General features: G+C 39.9%; 1 protein-coding gene across 1 annotated transcript in view; it reads right to left on the bottom strand.

The window, feature by feature from the left end:
* The window catches only part of arid3a (AT-rich interactive domain 3A), a 45303-nt gene that overhangs the window by 5496 nt on the left and 12243 nt on the right, over positions 1 to 27564 (bottom strand). Inside the window, exons 2-6 of the mRNA XM_061738554.1 lie at positions 23371 to 24138; positions 22461 to 22743; positions 3000 to 3072; positions 753 to 936; positions 25 to 272 (exon numbers count right to left, since the gene is read on the bottom strand). Coding sequence (XP_061594538.1) covers positions 25 to 272; positions 753 to 936; positions 3000 to 3072; positions 22461 to 22743; positions 23371 to 23696 — 1114 coding nt within the window. The 5' untranslated portion in view covers positions 23697 to 24138. The remainder of the gene's footprint in view (positions 1 to 24; positions 273 to 752; positions 937 to 2999; positions 3073 to 22460; positions 22744 to 23370; positions 24139 to 27564) is intronic.

Raw genomic sequence — 27564 nt, 5'->3', positions numbered from 1 at the left:
CTTCCTAGTGTGGACATTTCCCACCTTTCTTGATCTTCTGGATGGGGGTTAGCGAGGCCCCGTTGGTGGCTACCGTCAGGCCCATGCTAGGTGTGTGCACCTTGGGTGAGGACAGCATGGTGGGAGTCCCGTTGGGTGAGTATGTGAACAGGGAGCTGCCGAAGCTCTGTCGCCGGCCCTCTCGCCGGTTACTGTCAATGGCTGCCTGAAGCTCGTTGGGGTTGCTCAGACCTCTCTTATCGCATTCATATGGATACAGGTACTTCATGTATCTGAAATGGAGAGAGGGGGGGGCGTACAAGGCATTAAAGCTCAGCCTCGAGCAGAAACTACATATTAGTTCCTACCACGTGCAGAAGAGCCTTCTTCCTGTAAAAAGAGATTAAGAGGAGATCCGATGTAATCTTGTGCTAACTAGGAATGAGAACATCCTGCAGCCTGAAACAACTACAGGAAATTACTTCAACGCACAAGGGTTAATTTGTGAAACAAAGTGGTTGTTGACATTTGATCACTGGCATTTCCACACACTTGAAGCCCTAAGCAGAGCGAGGATTAATAGATGATAGGTCTGACAGCTGAGGTTACCTTAACTTATGACAACACGATCTGCTGTGGTGCCTATCGTAGCGTGACAGCAGTTAACAGATCAGTCCCGTTAACGAGCACTGTGCTAATCCAAACAGGGAAATCTAGCCTGTCAATGCTTTATGGTGAATTTAAATGAAAGAAAGACGGGGATGTGTACTGACTGTGTGCGGAGGGTGAAGGCTGCACTGGTGATTGAGGTAGGCAGGTTGAGTCCCTTGGTGATCTCCCTCCACAGTTTCTTGTTGATGACTTCCACCAGGCCGCCCTTCTCCGTCACCAGCTTGTAGAGCATGTACAGGTCCAGGACCTGTTTGGCCATGATGGGAATACGATTCACAGGAGTTCCTGGACCAACAAGGAGAAAGAGTATAATAAATAACTCATGGAAGGCCAATAATAGAGAAAAACAATAATAACATTGGATGCTCTAACTCTATTGACATAGCGTATTTTCTGGGCTATAAGCTGCACCTACATATAAGCTGCATCCGCTCTATTTTTAAAAAAATAACAAAAAAAAAAGAAATACAAGCCGCATCCGCTCTATTTAAAAAAAAAACATATGAAAGCCGCAGATGTTTATGTTGTTAGATTAGATATTTACTACATGTACAGAACCATTTTGAACTGTAAATGATGTACATGTTTGTACCTAAATAGATCCTTTCGTAACAGTGTCTTTTAACACGGCAGCAACTTTGCTGGTTAAAACGGGACAGAACCAAGAGAAAATAACCGGTATTTATTTATCTATTTATCTGTTTGAAATCTGCTTCTACTTCTATCTGCTAAAGAAGAAGTAGCGTATTCTTCTTTGCATTTATTTTGTCTTAGTTTTGATTCTAATTCCGGTTAGAGCGCCCCGAACGGTGGAAGAAAAATCCACAAAATAGCCGCACCTTTGTATAAGCCGCATGGTTCAAAACCTATGAAAAAAGTAGCGGCTTATAGTCCAGAAGATACGGTATATAAAAAAAGCTCTGGTGTAAAACTTTAATCTTTCGACCATATGTCAGGCTACACTGTATTCTCATAATCAAATCTAGAGAAAAGCTCTTTCAGTATTTGCTTATTGTGTTTTGAAAGTGATCAGAATAGATATTAGTACAATAACATTTGCTATCATCTGAAACGAAGGCTCAGTCGTGCGCCGACACACAGAACCACCGAAGCGTGTGTGAGCTTAAAAACACATCCCCACAATTGATCAGAATTTTAAACTTGTGCTTTGTAAAAAGCAACCAGGAATGTTGATGGCACAAAAACGGTTTGACCATAATTTTCCGTTGTATTTAGATTAGATCAACCGCTACACATTGGTTAGTGTGTCTGCAGAAACGAGAAACCACCATTGGTATTGCTGATGTAACTTGGGTGTTGTCCAGTTTTCAAAACAAAGAGGATGTAAGTAGTACCTTAATAACAAAACAAGCAAAATGCCTTTAGATCAATCTAAACAGACAGTTGAAGTTTTGTATTAGTCTGTGTTGACGATTCAAAATCTTATGAGCAAACTTTAATTCAGCATTTGATGAATGTTTGGTTTTCCTAAAAAAATCTAATCTTCCTTTACTTATTCATCACATAAACATTCAGTGCAATAATAAATCATACTAAATCCTGTTGTCTTATCTTCAACAAAAATAATATAAATTGAAATCATCTTCAATTGGCACATGAAGAAAGGATGACCCAGTTATCGGTGCAGCCTACAGATGGCGCTCTCAGATTCTCAGAGCAGACTCCACAGACCCGCCCACTGGCAGATCCGAGCCTGTAAATATCATGTACTGTTTGCTCAGATATGAGCACATGTCTGTTGCCTCCCATGTCAGTTGCTGAACCCCTGATGTGGCAACACCCGCCCTGAGCCCACCTGTAGCACAGACAGAGCTTCCATAGAGGAAATCATCTCAAAAAGGCTGCTTGGTCTGTGCAAATTCTGAAGAAAGTAAAAACAATCCACCCTTCACATAGGAATACGCTGTCCGAATGAGGGGGAAAGGCTATAACTAGTCTGTTTGGTTTGCATGTTTAGAGATAGGAGTGTGAGAGAGATGGGAGGGTAAGCCAATCCATCCTCAGGCGTTGACACGACATGTGGCTTCTGGTTATAGCCTAGGAACGATGAGTTGCTGTGTGACAGTGAAGCAATCATCTCTGAAATGAATGAAGACCCCACCCAACCCAGTGAAAGATGAGTAGACGGTGCTGTGTCATATGTCAGAGAGACAAGGGGGAGGGCGATCATCCTCTCTATATAAATAAGAGCTGCCTATGGCACCGGCTGGGGATAAAGCCAGGAGATATAATATCAAAAGATAAGGGTTAGGAGGGATACGGTGTACTCTAATGAGTGAGCAAGTGTGACACGCAGAGGCAGAGTTTGGGGATTTAAAAAGCAGTACCTCTTTTTTGCATGAAGCTGAAGAGGTCGTCAAGAAACTCTTTTCTCTTGGGGTCGCCGTCCAGTTCGTACAGCTGTGGAGAAAAAGAGGAGGGAAAATAAAATGATGACCTCCAGCAAGTGTTGCTTTCATGTTTGATAACGACAATATTTGGAGACACAATACGTGGATTACTGGGATCACAATGTCCTGTTATCACAAAAATCAATCTCTGTACACAGTGATGCATCAAATAGCTGACAGATAATGACGTCAATGCCATCCCTGTCACTATGGCAACCAGTGCGTGACGGCAAATACACGCGTCTTTAAAAAATGTACTTGAAAAAAAAAAAAAAAAAAAGGGGCATCTTTAGAGGACGTGGGGAGTTAACCTGCAATGTCAGAAGTCAGAAGTGGCATTCTGAGCAGAAGAGGAGATGACAGAGAGGAAAACAGGGAAACGCTGTGGACCGGTGTGACTTGATGAGAACCTGATGTGGGTCCAGCTGCTGGCAGGGCCCAGAGCTCCGGAAAGTTCAGTGAAAGTTAGCAGTAAAAGTGAGGCGCTCACTCGGGGGGAGCACAGTGGGGCCATTGAGCCTGTGGTTGTCCCCCACGACCCCCCCCCCCACCAACCCACCCACTCATCATTGTTAGAGATCTTTCAATTGATGCCACACACTTAATGCTAATATTTACTCGCTGCTGCATGAGCAAGCATCACCACCGCTTCAGTGTCTTCACACTTCAAGGACGGGCACGGCTACATCCACAACTCAAGTACAACAGTATCAGCATCACACTGTGACTAAGAGAGGTCACGGAGTTTCAGAATGTGTTACTGAAAATACTAGGCTGTGAAACTGCCAAGTGCATCTGGGCAGCACCAAGTGAAACTGCAGAATATAGAAAAGGCATATGATTACTACACAGCCCCCGTAACAAACAACAGCGAGCGACAAAACCAATATTAAGACTCGTGTTTTGCACTCAAGTCAAATGTGTTTGATTCAGGAAATCACAACCTTTAGCACACCACTGGTGTGGACAGGAAGCTCACATTCTGGTTGATAGCATTGCTGGTATTGTTGAGACTGCTATCTTCTGAAATCTTGACAAAACCCCAACACCCCCCATCCATCACGAATAAGTTATAATAATACTAATAAAGAAAAACAATACATCGGCTCACACCACCACCAAGAGGTTGTACTGGGACAAACCTTAAAAACGAGTTGAATTAGTACATTTAGACTAGGGATGGGCGGTATGGACTAAAAGATGTATCCCCATAATTTCTGGCATTTATCCCAATAACGATAAAAAAAATACCAATACAAAAAGTGTCATCAACGGGAGTATTTCTTTCTTTCTTTCTTTCTTTCTTTCTTTCTTTCTTTCTTTCTTTCTTTCTTTCTTTCTTTCTTTCTTTCTTTCTTTCTTTCTTTCTTTCTTTCTTTCTTTCTTTCTTTCTTTCTTTCTTTCTTTCTTTCTTTCTTTCTTTCTTTCTTTCTTTCTTTCTTTCTTTCTTTCTTTCTGGCTCATTTCCTCAATTTATCGTTTTTACCGTGAGATGACAAATTCTTACCGTGGGGAATTTTTTTGGCGGTTTATCGTGAACGGTAAAATATCGCCCATTCCTAATTTAGACTCATTGTGACTTGAAAATTATCCCCCACTGCTCGGCCACCACAAAAGTACAAACTGCAATTTACTGAGATCCATCAACGTTTTCTGTCAAGACCAGCTTGAGAGGAAATGAAAATGAAAGGCCTGTTGCACGAAGGCGATAGCAGTGGCTTCTTACTCCACTTAACAGTGGCATTCAGCCCTCATTAGTGACGCCAACCTGCCATAGGATCTTATTATCTCGTGGGCAGGGGGGGAACGGAGGGACGGGGGGCTGTGGGACCAAAAAAAAGTGTTTAGGCTGATGTTGGGGTGGGGGGATGCCAGCTAATGTACAGGCCTGCTGGAGGGAAGGGGGAGTTTTAATTACAGGATGCATGCATTTTCTGAAGTGCCGCGCCATAAATCTCAGAAATTACCCCTCCGCAGCTCCCATCCCCCCATGTTGCTTTATTTGCTCCCTATCCTTCTTTCAGTCTTTCTCTGTCCTAATCACACCAATAAATATTTGCCAAGTGGTGTGCTGGGAGTGCTACAATCCAACTGCCCCCAATCTACACAATGTGGTGACAGAGCAGGATATTAGAAATCACAAATTTACTTTGTATTCTACCGAGTATAATGTCTGAAATGGTGGAAGTTTGGTTGTTAAAAGCTACAGCTGCAATCCTTATGTGATGACTTGCCATTAGCAGCTTCTAAAGACACGTAACTGTAGCTTTGTTAGTTAATGCTGATTTTTCCCTAACAAATGAAGGTGCTGTCTATGATAAAGTGTGAACCCTGATAACAAACTCAAAGTATCCATTTTACTCATACATGTCCAGTGTTAACAGACGTGGACAGTCTGCTGCTTTGAATGACCGTATGGAAATTATCTTTATTTTTCCAGTTGTTGCAACTGTGTCGGCTCGACTGTCATGTTTCAGACATTTGATTTTACCGTTGAAGGTTTGCCTGAGAAAAACCTACGGTTCGGGACATGGTGATTATATACTTTAAGAAAACTGGAATACACAACATCAAAAGTAGTTTTTTAGATTAACAATTGATTCAGTCTAAATAAGCTTATGCTTACAATACTCAAAGGAATTCAGGGGGTTCTAATCAAATGAATGTTCTTTTAAGCCTCAAGTCCAGACTGCTTATCAATCCACTCACAAGAAAAGCTTTTAAAAGAATTGCTTAAAGCACAATATTTATTTCTGATGAAAATGTCACACCTTAGCAGAGAAGTTGGATGTGAAGTCAGATTATCAAAATAATTTATTATAATCACTAGGATTGTTGAAATGTGCTCGGCTGCAAGTGAAAGGAAGTATGATTATTATTAGAAAATTAAATCCCTTTTTAATTTAATTCAATAAAATGTATTATTCCGAAAAAGGAAGTCATATTGCTGCAGGGAAAAGGCTGACCATGCCAGTTAGACCGAACTCTACAAAATGAAGAAAATGTAAAGATCTGTAAAGATCTTTTGTAAAGGCCTGTATACTAAAGAAGCCTCTCAATAAAGACAAGGCATTGTTTAATCACTGTGCCGTGTAAAGGATATAAAACGTTGTCAGCTATGTTTTTGCAACTTATGCAACATTCTTCTTTTCCCAATGTAAGGAAAGCAACCTATGTAAATGTAAAAAAGCACTAAACTGGGTGTGTCCAGCTGCTGCACAAGTCTCTGCGTGCAATATATGACTTTAAATACGGCTTAGATTAACAAGGAGGAGCTGTTGATTGAGCTCCATTACGGAAACCTGAGCAAAGTCATGGGTCTGAAAGATTCAGTTGTGATTAGGTGTCACAGACCTGACATACGTAGAGTGCCACACATGATTGACTGAAAGCAGCCAAACCGTGTCCAACTGGCAAGACAACTGCCGCATTACGATCATCACTTGTGCCTCTCTTATTGCCCTCTCTGAACCCGTTTTCTGTTTAATTTCTTCCTCCCACTCCTTGCTGCGTGTCTGCATTTGTCACTCTACTCCTAATAGCTTCGCTCTAATTCAGTTTGTCCATGTATATAATCCTTGTGTACATTGCAACTCCCCTACCGCCGCCCACTAGCATACATCCAGACTTTTATCTGGCTGATGAGGGTGTGGTTGTTATAGGTTTTTCATGCCTTTAGTATGTGCTCTGGGGCAGGGGCCCCTCCTGGATTAAAGCTCTGCTAGTCAGATAAACAAGAAGAAACTAGACGAATGACAAAAAACTTGACAGACTGGTAACGCAGGCCTCACACCCATTGACCAAGTCCTTTTAAAATGACAAAAAGAGAGAAACGTTGCTGGGTTTTGAACCTTTAAGTCGCAAAACACATATAAACAACACAAATTATAAGACTTGGTGAGATTATAGATCTATTTGTGTTAGAAAAAACCTCAAATTAACACTAAATCCAAGGTTAAACGCTCCAACTCAGATGTCAGATTTCACAAGTCCATTATTATTTATTGTTCGACAGTTGTTTGATAGTTTCCCAGCTCGGCTGTGTATGTAGGTCAGCGACAGACAGTCTGCAGATAAATTATAAACAGGCCTTATACTGCAAATAATCAGTAACCAAAGAGCAGCCTCTGTAGCCTCAAAGGCAGCGGCAGACATAGGGTAGGAAACAGAACGTATGTGTGCGAGTGTGTTTGGGGGAGGGTCAGTCAACCATTAATGCAAATGGAAGTCAGTAGTGCTGGCAGACTAGTGTCACGTAGCACACAATAGAGGCTTTGCAACTAAAAACCAAAACTTAGAAAAGACCAGGGTATCACCTCCATCCTCCCTTATACCTGCCAATCACCTGGAGATAAAGTCAGCACTCATACAAACTTGTACACACTTGTTTTCACGCACTAGGTTAAAAGGGGAGAGAAAAAAAAAACAAGAAAAAAGAAAAGGCATGACTGAAGCTCTGTTTCCGCTTTTTACTACAAGTCATGCTCACAATTTTAGGTCTGCATGACTTCTCATACTACTTTTAGATTTCTGACCTAAATTCTGCTGTATTGTACATATTACATAAATGTAAACATTCTTCTGGTAGCAATTTCTTCTTAACGAAAATGTTTGCATGACACACTGCTGCATACATATCTCTTAAAGCTGGGTGCTGGATGTCTTTACTAATTTGAAGATGACTGAAAATATATGACAGAGACAGAGAGAGAGAGAGCAAGAGAGAGAGAGAGAGAGAGAGAGAGCTTCAGGAGAGTGATATCAGACTTTTACAAGTTGACCAAACAATGAGTTGTTTGGTTTTGTTGCTGCAGGAAATACCAGAAGCCGACAAAGACAACTTTAATGCAGCTGCACCATTTCTAGAAGTCCTATAGTTTACTAGCGTTCTTTACTTCATGAAAATGTTTACAATGTTTTTTGTGCACGTGGACTTCTGAAACCAGGTTTATGCTGAGGGGCAGTTTCACAACGCCTTGTTAATCTAAGACTTTCAGTTGACTTTTCTCATGAAAGAGATTAGTATGAACTTGTTTTCTTCATATAGCCTTGTCTGACCGGACTGGAAAAGAAATGCAGCTCTCTCCTGAGGATGTAATTAAGCATGACTAAGCTGTGATGTATAGATAAATAATTAAAAAATAACTGAGATGACGACAGGAAGGCTGTCTCACAAAACTATTCTGTAAGCATAAAAAAAGAGCTGACAAATAAGCTCAAATGTAAATGCGCAGACTCACAGTGAGGAGTGTGAGTGCGTGGGGAAGGGTTTGGGGGGGGCACACGAACACATGATCAGCCATATTCAAACAGCACATTGTTCCAGACCAAAGCCCCTTTACAACTGTCATTAATGTACAAAACAAACACAACCAGACAGACAGGATCGCTCCGCAGCATATACAATAAAACATTGCTGCATAGAAACGTGTTGGTACAAGAGCATAATGCTCACCGTTTTCCTTAACTGTAAAGTAAATTGATAGGCGTTTCACATAGATGGATATGCATGAGTGGTAAACAAGGGACACACAATGTTGACTTTCAGTCTACTGACGTCATGAATGAAACTAAGGACTACTTTTGATCAGCAAATAATCTTCAACCCATACTTACAACATGTTAATTGTCGTGTTGTCCATCTGTTTTGTTGTCTGAGGAGACTAAATCTCCACTGGATGAGGTTAAAAATAATTTTGTCCAGGTTTGTTATGGTGGTTCAAACCTCAACTGTACTCACTGCTTCAAATGTGTTGTAATGAAAATAAAATAAGAAAAGACTGGTAGTAATCCCATTGTTTGTATTTCTCTCTATGCATCAATGACTGCCGATATTAGTCCACTTTAAGGTTGGAATGATTTCAAAAAGTGAATCAAAACACAGAGCAGTTCAACATCTTTCTCTTTACAGTCATTACTGACAACCTAATAATTTATAAGAGGTTGATTGCAAAGTTGTTGGCATTTCTAATTGTGTTTGTTCTGCTTTAAATTAGATTTCGAGAAATCTAATTCCTGGAGTGCTCTTGTTTCTTTTCTCCTTTGTAGCTTGGCTGTGTGCATGGACTTCCTTTTTAGCTGCATGTTTTTAAGAGTTTTAATAAGGAAAAGGGAGGAATTTTATATCTAAATGGTTCAATTTTCTGCTTTTCAAACATGAGAAACTACTAATGATGTGGTTTGCATGAAGGAAAATAAGAAACACATCCACCTGAAAACGACTGAAAGTCCAAACACACAGGAAGAAAATGAAGGTTATTTATATCCACAGAAGTACGAATGTGTAAAAATGTAAGCCGACACATGTAGCTTGTCATACACCACCTCTCTAATGAAAAACAACACATTTCATACCTTTTTAATTACTGCTGTCAAGAGATATTTCAGGGGATACAGGGGATTATCAGATAAAAAACACACCCTGCAACACCTCAGACCTCTTTGGTACAACCAGCTGTTTAGATCTCAGGATGATACGCTTATCTTTTAGTTCTCTCACATCTATAGTCTATAGGTCTGCTGAACAGTTTTAAAACAATCCCTTCTCTTTACTTCACTCTGACATTTAATTTCATCCTGGCGTGTTTTATGTTTAACTGAAAAATAACTCGATCCTGTCAGGTGACAAAAACTGGCAGCAGCATGACAGAAACTGCACCGTGTCTCCCTAAACTGACATCTTAAATGAATCCATCTTTGTCTTCTCTCTGCTCTCAGGCCTGCCCGTCCCCATCCCCCATGTGCACACAATTAACAGCGACAGCAGAGAGGTTACACCATTGAGGCTTTGAACATTGCTTTATTGACAGGCAGGATCAAACACATCATAATCCTAACTCACTGCTGACCCGGTGAATTCAACACCATCGACTAAGGATGGGGAGCCAACAGCTTTTCCGACACAAGCAACGCCGCTGTGACTGATTGTAACTGATGTCGCTTTATCTGCAACAGTCACACATTTGCCCCAAAAATGGCAGCCCCAGATAAGCAGGCAAGAAAGAGAGAGCGAGAATGAGACAGATGCAGTTTGCATAGCTGTTGTATAAAACCACATGTTTGAATGTGCCAACTGTGGCACAAAACCAAATGGCTATGATTCATTCAGTATCATGCCGCCACCATTTCAACAAGCTTGATAATGAACTGACTTATTGCTCGAAAATTTCTCGTTAATTTTTCATAAATCTGGCTGCTGAGTTACCAGAAGTTACTATTATTCTTTTTTTTTTTTTATTGATCTTTTTAGAAAAAACAACATACAATAACGTGGAAACGTATAATCAAAAATACGCATTATACATTATACATTGTCCCCCTTTTTTTTTTTTAAACACACAAAACCTAACTAAGGAACAGAGTCTCTGTAGCATTAAATAATAAATAAACAGATGAGCAAGAATTGATCAATGGAGGAAAGTAATGGATGAGCAAAAGTGCATACAAAAAACAAATGCAGTGGTAAATGCAAGAAGTTACTATTATTCTTGCTATTATTTTTTTAATCATATGTTTTTTTAAGTTACCCGTCACTCCACTGAAGGCCAAAACAATTAATTATTTTTTCTCGTTTCCTAAAAAAAAAAGCTTAATGAACACATGCCTGAATCTGATCCAACAAGTACACGCACTGCATCTCTGCCTGCCGACGTCAACTGACGATGCCTGAAAGATTTTGATAAAAATCTGAAATAGCAGCATGTTTTCCCAGAGCTCTCAAAAGCCTGATGCATGTTCTAACCACACAGCTAATGAATAGCATCATGATGATGGATGCCCAAACTAGGCGAGGCAAAGCTGAGCGGAGAGAGAAGGAGGGGAAGTGGGTGTAGCAGCAATTTAAGATTATAAAGTGATGTCTGATACCACACGCAGTATCAGTTATTTGATGAAAGAGAGTTTTAGTGTCGCATCACAACAAAGTATAGAGTTTAATACATGGTGCTTGTAAGTCAGGCTTCTCCTAAAACATCAAAAAGCATCTAACCTAAATAATTATCCAACGAGAGCCTGCGTGAAAGCTGAAGGTATTTCTTCAGCGCCAGAGCAGATGGCGTGATAACATTTGTCTGAATGCAGACAGATTGAGACGCAGATAGCAGAGTTGCTGGAGTTTCAGAGGGAGGTTTGTAAGGTACATACAAGAGTGAGATAAATAGTTGATCTTGCCTGGGCAGACTAAAAAAAGGCTGATCTGCCACACGGCTGCTTCTCACTGGCCGGGTGCTTGGCTGCCAGTCAGAGTGATGAATGGGTACGGGTTTGATGGTTAACAACAATGACCTGAAAAAACATATCTGGTCTTCCCAGACAGCCGTCCATCTAGTTCATCTGAAACTGAGATGTGGTCGCCACGTGTGTGCATCGGCTACAATACAACCTGAATTAACCCCGGTCCTCTACATGGAGTCGCAGGCCGTCTTCCTCGTCAAAATATTTACAGATTTGACATGTGAAAGAATTTGAAACACAAATATCAAATTCATGTTTGTAAGCGGGAATGACGTGGTTTATAATAGACCTGAAATACCTGTAGTGTGCGGATATATGATTCCTATCATCACATCATGCCTTATACCCTGAAAATATATTATACTTCACTTCAGAGTAAGATCAGTAATGTACGACGGAGTATTAGGGCCAAACTAAGACAAAAAAAATTGGAAATTACGAGAATAAAGTCATAATATAATGAGAATAAAGTCGTAATATTACGAGAATAAAGTCGTAAAATTACGAGAATAAAGTCGTAATGTTGCGAGAATAAAGTCGTAATGTTGCGAGAATAAAGTCGTAATATTATGAGAATATAATTTATGAGAACTCTAACAGGAAGAGCTTCTTCTCCCTGTGTTAAAATGAGGAATATTGAGCATCTTGTGAAGTTATATTTATATATTTATAATATATTACGACTTTATTCTCGTAATATTACGACTTTATTCTCGTAATATTATGACTTTATTCTCGTAATATTATGACTTTATTCTCGTAATTTTACGACTTTATTCTCATTACATTATGACTTTATTCTCGTAATTTCCTTTTTTTGTTTGGCCCTAATACTCCGTCGTAGTAATGGCTATTTGTGTCTGTAGTGAAAAGTCAGACTTCCTGCCATGTCCACACAATCATAAAAGCTGCCATTGTCAAACAGACAAAACAGAGACGCTGGAGTGTTGTCATCAGAGCCAAATGTGCCACATGTGGATCAAAGCAGACGCGATATTCTATGACATTAGAGTGGTTTTGCGGCGTCTCTGACATATCGACAGTCCAGACTATTACAGGCACCTTTCATAACACGAACAACAACTTTCCACTGCCTTTCAGCTCGGTTTTACTTCACACTGGAACAAAGAGCTCCTCAGACCTTGAAAATGTGCTGCTAAGTACCTTCATCTATGTTTGACCTATTTCTTAATTGATTCCTTAAAGAATGAAAGCTTTTGGCAGTCACTACTAGAAGAATTAGAAGAATATGAAGGCAAAAGTGCAAAATGAACAGCTTTTGTTCCAACGAATGCCAACCACTGGGTCTTTGTGAGAAGAGATGTCAATTAGAGTTTTGTTTATTGACAACTTGAACCATCTTGTGCTCATCTATTTCTGTGCTTACACTGAAACACAAAGCTGCAGTTAAGAGTTCCTTATAAAAAGACAAAAGGAGTGAATGAGAAGATACAGTGCACTTTTATTTTCTTTGGAAAAAAAGAAGGAAAAAATCAAAACAGTATTCACACATAATGATGCTAAAGCCAATAAAGAATGCAAGGTATTTACAAGGTTCTCCACGGCAAACACTCTTCATTCTTCACTAAGACTTAAAGTCACGAGGAAGCTTGAAAGAGTATTCATGCAAGTTATTAAGGAAGCTGAGAAATTAAAAGTAACATTTGAAAAAGTTCAACATTCAAAGAAAAGAAAAAAAAAAACAGGATGAAAGAGCCAAGCTCAGCTTTTACACAATCTTTGTTTACATTCCTGCTCCAGCCCCCCTCTCTCCTGCTCTGCACTGAGTGCCTGCCAATTTCCAGAATCCCCTTGGCAGTTCGGTTTCTGACATAAGCTCCACGCAGCGCGCTAGGAGCAGGACACAATTCAAATGCTCTGCGGTGCTTCACAGTCAAAATGAGCATTTACTGCAGTGTTCTTGGCAGTGGTTCAAAGCCTAATGCCATCTGATGGACTTTTTCCTGTTGCCTCAGTCACACCTACCCTTTCCCCCCCGGGGTTTTCCTTTTCCTTCCAACAGGAAGACTTTCAGAGATCTTCCCGTGCTACTTTGTTTTTTTCCCCCTTGCCTTTTGTTTTCGTGACATAAACGGGGCCCATTAACCTTGAGTTTCTGTTTAGTTAAGCACACATCGCTGTAGTTTTCCCCAGGTGGATTATAATGAATAGAAGAAGAAGACCCTGAGAATGAGCCCCTGCAGAACACGTCAGAATGATTCTATATGGACGTGGACTTTGCACCTCCAGGTGATGAGCTTTTATGAAGGTTCAAATATATGCTGCTCATGAGTTAATGAACAAAATCCGAGCAAATGGATTGGAGAAAAACTCAATAGTGTCAAACATTGATCTGCAAACTATATTCACTGAAAAGAAAAAGGGGCGGTGGAGTTGGAAATCTAAAAGGAATGATCAACTTTAACCTAAAATACAACCGCAAGGCATCTTTTCACCACGTCATCACAGACCTAATAACAGTAATTTTTGAAGCATAAAAGGTCAAAATACAGATAATGGGGCCCATTTGAAAGAGAAAAAAAAAGAAGAAAAAAACAATACACGTTTTTAAAGGCATTTTATAGTAAGAAAAGACAGAAAAGGAGGGAAAAGTGTTGGGGAAGTAAATGTACCAAATGTCTCAGCCCGCCTTGAGTTAAACCCATGACTTGCAGCTAAGTGCACACTTCATTGCCTTTTAAAAGTGTGTTATATGCTGTAAATTATGTGTATCATTAGATAACAATTGACCAAACAACTTCCATGTTTCTATTTTTGTTTTAAAAGCTCCTACAAAACACTTCGAAAAAAAAAAAATATGACCTGATCTATTCATGTATGGGTATAACACGGATCAAAAGGTTTCCTGATAGCGGAATTTATACTCAACGTGCACTTATCAAACAGCTGTTTCAGCAGAAAACTGATGAGCAATCCCAATAAGTGTCGCTCCCAATTGGCTCTTATTCCAGCTACACTTCCTGTAGTCACTAACGGCCCCCCTCCCCCTGCTTCTGTGCGTGTGTGTGTGTCCGAGCAATTTAATGTTTAATGCTAACCCCCTCCCTCCATTTGAACTGACCACGGTGAGTGCCATGAATTTTTAAAGACATCCCTACTTTACTGTCCATCTGGGCTCCATCTGTCCAGCTGCTTGTGTTTAAAGCAGACAAGACACACAGAAGAAGCCACTTCAAAGGCTCCGCATGGCCTCTGGAACATTTCTGCTAGAAGAAGATGTTGTTTGTAAAAGAAGTAACTCATTTAGTCACAGCACTGAAAAAGGGTGCAACATGATAAACCTAGACTGTAATTGGGGACGAACAACAAATCTAAATCATTTAATGCCTACAAATGAAAGTTTCATGCCACGTGGAAAAAGACAAATCCTCTACTTTGATATTCTCAAGTTTATTGTATCAGGCCAGACAATTCTTTGCACTGTGCCATTTTTATTAGAAGTATACCTGAAAATGATCATTTTATGAATAATGTTAATTTTGTCACATTTTTATAGGTTGATTCTGGCTCATTTTCATTTTCACAATGTTTTAATTCGTTCAGGTATTCAGGTATTTGATTTTGCACAACTTTCTAATAGTTCCATCACAGCATTCCTATCAGACTGAGGTCTGGACTTTGACTGATCCGTTGCAACACTTTGATAATTTTCTCTTTCCAGACATCAGCCTGGAAAGACAGACAAATGGCCTAGTGAATCACGAACACTTTTGTAAACGGAGGTGTTTGTAGTCGAGTTTGACTGCATGTTCTTTTGGCGTATTTAACTAAACATAGCACGGTCTAATACAGCCCAAAACCTCCACATTGGTCTCGTCTGTACAAAGGACACTGTCCCAGAAGTCTTGTTGTATGTTCAGTCGCAACTCTGCAAGGCCAAGCTGTGTTAACATGTTCTTTTTAGACAGAACATATTATACCAATTTATACTTATGCACTCTTTTTTTTCATTTATTTATTTTTTTAAATTGTAGTTTAAAATTAAAATCTTACCTGACGCCTGTAGACTTTGACATGTAATTCATGAATTCTTTTCTTTTTTTCCTGTCTCTTTGCATTGCACCGACTGACCTTGAGCTGAACTTGCTGGAATTTCCAGTCTTGGGAAGAATGGCATGAGTTTTCCACTCCAAAATATTCTTTCTTGCTTTAGATGAATGGACTTTTAAATTACTTACATTACTTACATTCTCTCATTAATGGGCAGCAACAATTGCGTCTCTGATTTCATTGTTGATGTTTTCCTGCTTGGTATAGCTTTAATATACTGCATGGCCTCTGGAAAATGTCTGGTCTGAAGAAGAATACTGAAGGCCAGCAAACAAAACTCTTTATTTTATAAAAAGTGTCCACTCTTTCTGATTATGTGCATCAGATTAACACCATGTGCTCTTAATTCCTATTGAATCAATGGGGGGATCATTTGGTTTTCACATATAAATTCTAAACTGTTTTTTTTCTAAACAAAAAAACAGGTCAACTGTCCAGTTAGGAAGTATATGAAATTAAACAGTAGGATCCTTCATGCTAATCAAGACAGAGGTACATTCATGTAATATCTAGTATAATTCTTCCTAGTAATCATAATTATTTAGTGGATTTCCAGCTATACATTTTTTATATGTATTAATACAATTTATTAGTAGTACTGCCATTAAGTCTTTATCAAATGACTATTTCATGATTCAAATCTACTCAGTTAAAATCAGAATCAGCTTTATTGGCACAGTTTGAGCATGCCGACAAAGAATTTGACTCCGGTTATTTCACTCACTGTACCCAGATTTAAAAAGTAGCAAACAGTAAACACACAAATGTAGAGTAAATAACAAATGTGGCACTTATTAACATATATACAATTAAAAAAGTGAAAGGTGCAGCAGTACTGAGGTAGACATGGTAATGACAGCTCTTAATAACATATAATTTTTTTAAAGTGAGAGGTGCAGCAGAATGAGGTAGATATGATTAGATTATTGGGAGGTGCGTTGTTACAGCATATTTCACGGTGATTGATTCTCTGAGACTATGAGTTATGAGAGTTCATCAGAGCAACAGCTTGGGGAAAGAAACTGTCTTTGTCTGGAGGTTTTAGCAGAGTTATTGCTCATGTTTGAATAATTTTCTACATTTACTAGTTTTAATCCATTAAGTCATGCAAAAAAGTTGTTTTTAAACATTTCAAAAATTAAATGACCTCTAAAAGCAACTTGACTTGCTGTAAACAATCCGTATCAAATACAACCAGGAAGGTATTTTTGTTAATTAAAATGATCAGCAAATCGGCTGGTTATTCTTAAGTTACCAAAACATGTGATCGGTGGCTGAGGGGAGCAGATGGATGCTGCCCCGTTGGCTATGGCTCCTGAACTTTAATAGCAGTGTCAGTTTTGAAATTGTAAAGCCTGATACTGATGTTACAAGAGGGAGGGCTCAAATAAAGAGGAGGGCTCCATTGGTATCACAGAACGAACACTGCCAGACACAAATCAGTTTCATTTACAAATGACTCCAACAACCCTGGCATAATTTGATATCTTAATAACGCCCAGCCTTTTTTTAATTCTGCTGCTCTCTGATATCTTTATAAAGCCTGGCCTTTATTTAATTCTGCTGCTCTCTGATATCTTTATAAAGCCTGGCCTTTATTTAATTCTGCTGCTCTCTGATATCTTCATAAAGCCTGGCCTTTATTTAATTCTGCTGCTCTCTGCCGCAGCCAGATATGACGCTACTGGCAAAGTGCCTCGAATATTTGATTAATTCACTTAAAACCACAAAGTAATCAGACATCCGACCAGGCAGCACCTCTTGGCTTGATTTAGTCTGACCTCTAAGTTTAAAGTGGAAAGAGAGAAGGAAGGTGCCTGGGTGATCCACCAGGAATGCAGGTTGGGATTTGCTGATATATCCTTTACCACACAAAGCCTGGGGCAAACTTCACCTAAATGTTATGTTTGAGTGCACATTTCTTAACCTACACGGCACTCTGGACACACATTAATGTTAAACCGGTTCCATTTATTGGAATTCTTTAACTTTTTCTTAATGTTGTCTTTAGAATTTAAAATAATTGGAGAATGATTCTCTAGCTTAGTTTACACTTGTACAAGCCAGGGGCTTAAATTATGCCAGAGATACCACACCGAGGTATTAGTTACACAATCCAGTCCCCCTTACAAATGATGCAACTTCAGCAGAAGTGAGAAAAGGGCAGTTTTCAGTTTGGAAGAGGTCTGACTGCTCCGGACTGATAGAGCCATGCAAAGTTTCTGCTGAGGATCTGAGGTTTGTAGTGACCAAATTATCACCCTCCATCAGGCACATTCCAACAGCCTCCACCCACCTGCCCAAAATAAACTGTACCGTCTTAACCCCTTCCTCCCCACCCAGTGCCCTCCAAAGCACTCAACCAGCACACAAGTACACAGCAGATCCAATTCCAGGTTATTGAGTTTGTAAATTCTGATCCCAATCATAATTTTAGCATGTTCAGAATTTCTTTTTTAAATTAAAAAGACTGAAAAAACCCCAGTATTATTACTGATAAGCTCATACAGTAAGAGCAGTCAGCCAAAGCTTTAATCTGCTTTTTAAAAACACAATAAACATGGTTTTGCTGCATAGTCTTGAAAATAAAAAAAAATACATACAAATACGATTTAAAAGTAAATGCAGATTCAGTCTGCCTCATGGGCCTAAAGGCTGACAAACAGCCCAGCTTTTGATAACTTGTTTAGGAACAGGAGGGACAGCGAAATCTGATCATCACACCGTCTCATAAAATGATCTTTGGATGCTTCTACGTTGAACCAATTAATTATATCCACCATAGCAAGAAACTCCACACCGCAAACTCCCCTCGAGCCTGAAGCACGTGCAGTACATACCTGCAAGGTCCGCCAAAGTATTTCCTTCTACATATATTTCCCGATACTACTACCACTTTGTCGCTTTTAAGCTGGGGTTGAAAGATACATTGGTGAAATATCAGTAACAATTATTGCTGCTACAACATTTATCACAAACACACACGAGATATGCTTTATTTGCTCCGTTCCCATGTCCCAGCTGCATCTAGAAACTACACAAAAGGAAACTCAGCCCTGCGTGCTACAGAAAAAGAATCTGGTGGTGTCATAACAGAGCAACGCAGCCAACAACGTAGGTCCGGTACGTAGGCAACGTCCATAGTTGCTACATAACGCCATAAATCAAACTTGGGGCTACGTCCACACTATTATGCCAATAAAATCCACAGAAGAAATACCTCTACAGTCATAAACAACGACGTGGAGACAGAACCTCAAGCGCAGCTAGCTTTGTTGTTCTTGGTGTCAGCTATCATTCAGCCAAGGTCTGTATTTAATAATTCTGCATATTCCTACAAGTACAGAAAGAAAGATATTAATTAGGTACTATAAGAACAATCTGCAGCAAACATCATTTATAGTTTAGGTTTGCATAGCTAGTGAACATTGTGGGATATTCTATATGTGTTTACGGTTTGTATGATGTTGATATAGATTTTTGCAGATATGGATCTGCAACATTAGCGTCTGTTGAAACCATTTTTTATTAGTGTGGACGTAGCATGAGACTCTGGTTCATTTATCTTTCCTGTTTGAAACAAACTTATGCAGCTTTAATCTTCCATCACAACCAATAAACAAACTGCCTATACACAAAAAAAGCAATAATCAATAAGAGGAGAACCGTTAAACAAAATAAATATGTTTGGCATTGTCTGAAAACTAAGTAAGCCCTAGAGAATGTATATGAATCCAAGGGGTTATCAGATCTTTAAACACAGCATGAAGTTAACTGGATTTATTAAAATAGCAGTGGAGGTTGTTTTTCTGCCTCTTCTCGTGTCTGTCATGATCCTAAATGTTAATTACAATGGTGAACCTTGTGAGCCTTGTGTGATAAGATGAAAATGCAGTCTACATTCTCAGACTTGTCATGATAAATCAAGTACTGATTTTAGAAAATTGCCTTTCAAGCATTTGTCCTGTTTAGTAACAGTTGCTTGAGTGACTATCTTCTTTTTAGAGGTAAGGGCAAGTGATGACAGATTGACCTTAATAGCTGCATTATATAACAGTTTTCACTTATGTTTCAGTTGAGAGTAAACTTTCTAAGTGGCACATTTAATCACATGCAACCCTGGCTTGAATGTTATTTTGGCTTAGGGAGTGGGAGCTGCAGATACCTAAATGTGCTCAAATGACCACAGTAAAAAAATGCTACTATATAGTTTCATCATTTTATAGCTTATTAAAGCCAAGGAAACATGGAGGTCTGCACTGAAACTGCATTTAAACTATGGTCTTTAGGTTTAATTACCATATCTGTCCCATGACAGGAAGAGACCACATGGTTCAGAAGACAAAATAAAATAAAAAGCTAAATAAAAGTAGCAGCAACCGCACACGGAGTAGGGCTGTAATCAGAGGGGTTAGAATTATCAGGGGACAGACAGTCTTCATCTTAACAGGTAAAAGCTGCAATTACAACTAATTGCTGTAATCATCCGAGGGCCAAATTAGTCATCGTGAAAATGTATCCTGACCCAGACACAAAATATTCTCAACTGTCAGCATTGAGGGTATTGATGGCTACAATACCTCTGCACACTGATTCAGACTCCAGTCTGCATCATATCAGTACATGTTTGGTTCTAAATCATAGCATACAGCTTCATCTTACTCTGTTTTCATTATTAACTTGTAGTTGTGTAGGTGTGACATAGGTTTTATCCAGCAATAGATTATGTAATGCAGTCTTAAAGATACTCGATGTCCTGATTATGCAATGTTCAGCTGCATGAAACGCAGGCTTTGCTGATCCACTGCTGGCTGACACGTCGTAATAAAAATGGGCTGGATTTCCTATACGACACATGAAAACCCAACCGAGGCATTCACATGCAGCTTAACAGATGGAGGAGTGAACCGTTTAGATAAGCCGTACAGATTTTAGGAGAGTTATAACTATATTCTGTATAATTACAAGAAACAGTCCCTGAATGACAGAATCTGTGGTCAGGCGCCAGAGTGAAGTGGGTGAAGCTTGCGTGCAATGCAGCAACAATGATTTACCTCCATTATACCAACGGCATCAATAATGGAAAAGTATAAAAGCCTCTTGACAATTCACCAATCAGTTCTCTCTTCTGAAAGAGTTAAGTAATCTCTGCCTGGATGACAGACGAGCCTGGCCGTTCCTCTAATTAGAGAACCTGTTTTATGGTTTGAAATATTGCAATAGCTTTTGTTTGTGCATGCATTTCTATAGAAACATCCGCTATGTAATAAGACATTGCACAAAATTTGCACAAAATGGTGGCTCACTGTTTGCCACATACACATACAAAGTAAAACAAGTTTCAGTTTTTTCACCGTAACGTGTAAAGGTGCATTTTCAAGGACACTAAAAGACCTTAAGCATAAGTACAGCTTCAGTGATGATCTGTTATTTGCTGTGTCACTCTTCCTCTGATTATATGTGTGTATGTATATGTATATATATATACATAGTGTAAATAAGTATATTTATATAAATATCTATAAGGGCATATGTGTACAAATATATAGAAATATTCAACTATGGTATGTATGTATGCATGTATAAGTATGTGTGTGAGTATAATTACAGTATATAATAGTAATAATAATAATAATAACAATACTGTTACTTAGCAGTGTGAGTACAGTGTGTGAATAATTATAAATACAGGTTAAATGATCAGTGAATGGGGGTAGGACTAAATAAGTTTACACTTCTTCCTACTCCTTTTTTGGCACATGTAAATCAAGTTAGCAAGTTTTAAAGGATGAAATTCCTTGTTTTGTTTTGTTTTTATTTTCTTAAACTTCTCATGAAGTGTTGTTTCCTTTTTTTTATATGTACAAAAATAAAATAAATCAAATCAAATATTCAAATCCATTTTTTACGGGAAAAAAAGGATTTTGTGTTTCTCATGTAATTCTTGTTGATCAAAAAAATAAAAGGTAAAACATTTGTGAAAACATTATTTTTTATTTGAAATGTAAGTTATTCTTTATTCACAGGCGTTAAAAGGGGTGTACTTGTTCCTTGTGGTCTGTTTACTGACACCATTCTTCCACCTAAACTTAGCCGCTGACAGTCTTAAGTCTCTTAACGTAAACAGCCTGTCTTATTCCACCAGGGCCCATAATATCCAGCCCACTGGTATGTTTACACTAAACCCCAGCATGGTAAAGCTGTTAAAATGCTCTCCAAGTCTCCCTTCCCCCATCTCACTCAGACTTTCCTTATCAGCTCTCAGTCCTTCCCTATACAAGGAACTTTTCTTTTAAATTAAATCCTGGGCTGCATTACTTAGCTAAAACTGAGCATACACTCGGCTGCTGCACCAGAGAGACGACATTTTCTCAGTTCAGATCTTGACTTGACGTAAGACTCTAAAAGAGCATGAACAAAAACTGCTACAAAAAGGCAAAACAAAAAAGAAGAAAACTCTCAACTTGTGTTTTTATCAACATTTCCCCGCTGGCTGGTGTTAATTTCCCACCCAGGTCAGATTACATCAAGTGCCGCGAGAAAAGGGCCACCGAAGTTTGACGTGAGAAGTGAAAAAAGCCAGATGTGACTCACTGGGCGGCAACAACGTTGATTTACGCACGTTCTTAGTGTGCCACAGCAGCTGGCTTGACAGTATTTTAGAAATGAATCCGCCATGGTGGTAGCAGTTCCAGTTAGGGCCACCGTGCTCAGGCTCTGATACAATCATCCATCAGTAATGACAGGAAGGCCACGTGTCCACCGCACCACCATGACTAGAACCATGTTTGACACCCAAGACAATATAGTCCTCCAAAGCACCTATGTTTTTGTTAAGTTGTTATGTGGTTGTGCAAAAAAAATCAATAAACTAGTTCAGATTTCATAGATGATGTTTACAATTAGTGGAAGGGAACTCCATTAAACTGAAACCTACAACAATTACTGTCACTTGGCTGTTGAGTTTGGGGGAATAATAAATGAAATATAAACACATGAGCCCTGCAGTATTTTAAATAACCACAAAGATGTTTAAAAATGAGAAGATTACAGCGGATACAGGGGAGGAGCATGCGGCCCATGAAATGCCCCTACCTGTCTGAACTGCTCCTCATAGGTCCATTCTCCGTGGTCCTGCCCACCTAGATGGCCGTGTGTGGCGTGGGGGGGCATGATGGCGACACGCGGCTCCTGCTCCACACTCGGACGGACCTTCAACAGCTGGGAATGGGGGTGGAGCTGGCGGTGAGGCAGCAGGAGGATTCCCTTCCCAGGGGCCACGGCATCGTGGCCTGTGGGCAGACCTTCCTCTGGCAGGTCGTCGTCAAAGTCTTCCTCCATCTCGCCTTCAAAGTCTTCTTCATCCCATTTCCGCTTGCTGTATGTGTTGGAAATAAAATACTGTTTGAAAGTAGGCCTGTGTTGAAAAAATCGATTTTCCGATTCTAAATCGATTTTCATATTAATTCCTAAAAATCGATTCTTATGTCTAAAGATCGATTTTTTTTTTTATTTTTTTTTTTTTATCATCATTTTCGCCAGGTGAACTTTAATCCCAGTAGTCGGACACACAGTTTGTCATGACACTTCTGAAAAATGCCAGGTGCTTCATGGCAATATGTGTGTGTGGTGACAGAATAAATTAGATGAGCTAAAATGATTTGTTTACTGCATGAACTGTTGCAATTTCTTTCTTTTTTGCACTTTAAATGGATATTGAAAGGCCTGTTTGAGTTATTTATTTCTTAGTTATTTCACAATAATTATTGTGAAATTATTATTTCACTAGTTATTTTACAGTCATATAATTCAGGCAACAGCTCAAAAAACATTTTAAATAACACTAAGCCAAATCAATATCGAATCGAATCATGATAATCGATTCTGAATATTAAGAATCGGAATCGAATCGATTCTTGACATTTGAATCGATACCCAGCCCTATTTGAAAGACATCAACACAAATTTCTAACATCTTGGAAAACTTAAGGATTTCAGCGCTTACATTTGCTCCTCCTCATCCGACCCCATCATGTCTTTGTATTGCTCCTCCCCGTCATCGTTGTCGTCTTCGTGTTCCTCCTCGCCACCACTGCTACGCTCCGACATGGGGCTGTCCGAAACCCTCTGCAGCCCCGCTGCTGCGGCCCGCATGGCCGCCAGCGCTGCTATCTGGGCCTGCTCCGATTCAGGCACGGGGCTCCCCATCGGTTCGTCCCCCGTGCGGACCTGGAGGTGTTGGGCGGCGCTTTGCTGCTGCAGCTGCTGCTCCATCAGCAGCTTGGCCCTCTGCTGCCTGTGCAGGTTCTCCATGACGGCCTGCAGCTTCATCTCCGGGGAAAGCGGCACAGTGCTCGGCGGCCTTGCTTCCCCTCTTTCCCCCCACTGAAGGAGCACCAGTCGGGGGCCAGTCAGCTGACGACAGTGAGAGCTTTTTCCAAGGAGGAGCAACGACCAGCTGCACCTGTGGCTGCACAGCTAACAATTCTGAATGTTTGAAGGTTATGGATATAAAATAATGTGGGCCCTTGAGGAGTAGTGGAAGGAGGGGGGGGAAAGAAATCGGAGAGGAGTCAATAAGAGTTCTGACGCATGCAGTCGGAGTCCTCCTGCAGTTCTGATGACAGAAGGCGCTCTTTTGCCTCAATTACTTTTCCTGCAGTTGAAGTGAAACCAAAGCCAGTAGCAGAGCTGAGTCGTGTGGCGTTCAATGAGGCACGAGCAGTAGCAGTGGAGGTGGGAGTACGAGACCTCGCTGACAGACTACAAAGACCTGAGGGAGAGAAAGAATGGCATGGTGTCAGACCTACTTTCTTTTAACATCAGCACCATCAGCTAAAGGGCAAGGTTTTAGCTGCAGACGAGCCAAAACCTATAAAACCACAGCTTTTACTTCCTCAAATCAGCAAAATATTAATAAATAAATGATGTAAAACTACATACAGAATAAATAACACAATCAATTATCACTGGATCAATCACCAAGAGTTTTAAACTTTAAAAAAATGAAAGAACAAAAACTTGTGTGACCTGCAGAACAAACAGAAAACTCCTGCAATGACTAGAGACAACTCAAATCACAAGTTAAGAATATGTGACGGAGGAGAAAATGCTCAATTTTACAAAGAAAAATGCAAATTTCACTCTGAAATCCCAGTGACACCCACACACACAGTCCCAAATATGCGCAGCATGTACAGGATTACTCATAAAAGAAATACACCAGAAAAGATCTTATCACGCAGGATAAAAAAAAAACAAACCCAAAATGTTTTAAACCCATCAAAAGGAAGTGAAATCCCAGGAAGAACCGTATTGTTTCCTCGCCTGGTTGGGTTGAAGCCAGGAGAAATTACAGCTCCCCAACACAAGAAGAGCAATGCCGGATTTGTGAGAACACACAACTGATATTAAGAGGTATTACTCCTTTTGTGTTCGCTGGTGTTTTCTTCCCTTTACTGAAACGTTTTTTGTGCATGAGTGACAAACAGTGGGGAGTTTTTCTGCTAAACGTGTAGGTGGTTATAGCTCTCCTACACACCTGCTCCAGAAAAGGCCCAGGTATGCAAAGTAGTCTGTGCTATAAGTGAAGGGCTCCTCCTTTCTGTTATCAAGAAAGTCTGCTCCCTATTGTCATGTGCTACAAAACAATAAAGATCCCACGTACTTTCGCATTTGCTCTAAATACTGCTCTAAATATCCAGAGGTCTGGGTTTGGGGAGGCTGTGCCCTGCTCAGTCAGGTACAGATAAGAGCTACACGCTAAGTCAACAGCATGTGTGGAAATTAGATTTGAGTGCAGGTGCTGGACATGCCGGAGCAGCAGTCATGACAAGAGCCGATGGGGACTGTGTGCCTCCACTCATTTAGCTACGTTGACTAATACATCTGTAACCACCACCTGCCCCGGTCCCATAGTCTCACACACATCAGGATTTGCATTGCTTTCATAGGTTCACCCATGACCACGTTATGTTCTTCTATAAACTAAGGTTTCATTCCTTTCTTGTTCACAATGAATACAACCACCATCCTTCGATCGTTTTGGATTTAAAATGCTGAAAGCCACTCAGTTACACTTATATCCCATATTGCAGAGTAATGCAGTGTAAGAGGTTTTCTCTTCTTCACAAACATGCTCTTGATTTTGGTAGCTGATGTTTGCCAGTATTACAGCTGACAGCATATGCTTTCAAAAACAGTCTTTGAGTCAGCACACCTTCAAGGTAATACCAGTCTTCAAAGTCCTACCACATTAAGCCATGCTGAGCTACCGAAAAAGTGACCACCACAGCACTCTTTGCCCACAATAAACACCGTCATTACAAAGCAGGCATTATTTTTCAGTGGATATAGGAGGGGCTTTCCCTGCGTGTGTCTCACCGGAGACAAAAACTCTTACTACGGTGGCATAATTACAAATTCACATGCTGAAGGCACAAGAGAAGAATAAGCAGAACGTACCCTTCAGGTCCATGGTCTCTCACACTAGCACATTTGACTCGAGTGACGTTATGCTTCCATTCACATGAAAATTGACTATTTTCCATATCTTATGTTTACACAGTCGTGAATACATAATGAGAAACAAGGCAACGCACTTTTTAAGACATTTCAGCCAAGAAGTAGGCGTTACCATATACACTACGATTCAAAAGTAAAACATCAGCTTATGTCACATCATACAACTTTGACTAGTCCATATAATTATAATTATAATTAGCTTTTCTTCAGGGGTGCGTTCACTTGTGAAGCGTGTCAGCCTGGTGACACGTCACACTAGTGAATGTTTCTGCCCCCATGGCAGATAATGCACCGACTTTTACTGGAGTCAAAGAGGAGCTCTGTTTACTCGGAGCCGTGCACCTACAGTACAGTAGGCTCTGCTTATGGCAGGAAGTATCAATTGGATTTCCAAGATTTGGCAGAAAACTCAATAACCTGTGGTTACGTGCTCTTTTGGTCAACAAACGACATAGTTAGTAAGTCTGAATGAGAGCCAGAAAACAATGGAAAAAGACAGTTTGCATACCTGCAGCTCATCCCAAAGCTGGTCAGATGTGTGTGCAGCAAAAAGTACTTTAAAAACCAAAACAAAACCCTCTGCAGCTACTGGTAAAGTCTTAATGCTTTGGAGGTGGGCAATCAAATGTAAGACACTGAATAAAAAAAAATGTTACATCCGCCTGTCTGGCACTGTTGAGCAAAAACCAAGAACAATATTTTTGTCACTCTATACTCTGACCGTATATGTTGGAGAAATGTTGCGCAAGGAAAGAGGAGCTGTGAAACTTGTGCATTTCTTCAGAGGGTGAAGGAAGTGACAACTGGCAGAGCAGATGCAGCGAGGCAGCAGACAGATATTCAATTTTGATGCAGTGCATTCTTTAAGGGCATTAGAGGAGCAACTGAATTTGTGCAGTTGTCAGAGAATACCACCAGTGTAAGCAGGATTAAAACAACTTACCTAACTGGATCTGGTTTGACTGCTCTTTGCTACTTTCTGCAACTACACAACAAACCATGGAGAGGAGATCTTCAATTGTTGTCAGAAATTCTTAACTAATTAACCGCCTTGCACCACTTAAGAACAGCCTATGCACACCCTGTTTAGAGTTATTAATATGTTCTGTACCAATCCCTAAACATTTGAGGTAGTCAGGACTCAAATGATCAGTCATGCATGAGCCAAGGGCAGGATTGACTCTGACACCATCCCTCATTGCATGTGTCACATATGTAATTTTAAAGACAGAAGTGATGACAATGAAGCTGTTCTACTGAGCCCTGTGCAGGGGGAAGCAGAAGTGGTCTCTGTTTCATGTCAGCGTTCATCACAAGCACCATGATTTCCTTCATGTTAGATGGTGCAAATTCCATTGCGCCACTATACATGTTATGCACGCTTCCCTAATTTAGATAACATACTTTGACACTTGTAAAATCTTTTTACATGATTCTATAAGACTAAGTGCTGAGAGAGCATATTCTGTGTGAAAGTAACTTAAAAAGACATAACTTGAAGCAAAGCAAGTAACTTATTTCAGCTTTTCTGTTTTAGGGGTCACCACGGAGCTTCATCGGGTTGCATGTGTTGATTTGACTTTTTTTAAATTTTATATCCAACACTCTTCCTTGACACAGACATCCCCATTTATCTGGGAACCAGCACCATGAGAAAACTGTATTTTATGATTGA

This window comes from Cololabis saira, chromosome 13, assembly GCF_033807715.1.
Source record: "Cololabis saira isolate AMF1-May2022 chromosome 13, fColSai1.1, whole genome shotgun sequence".
Taxonomy (NCBI): domain Eukaryota; kingdom Metazoa; phylum Chordata; class Actinopteri; order Beloniformes; family Belonidae; genus Cololabis; species Cololabis saira.
Note: the sequence above shows the minus strand (reverse complement) of the source record. Positions and strands in the feature narration are given on the sequence as shown.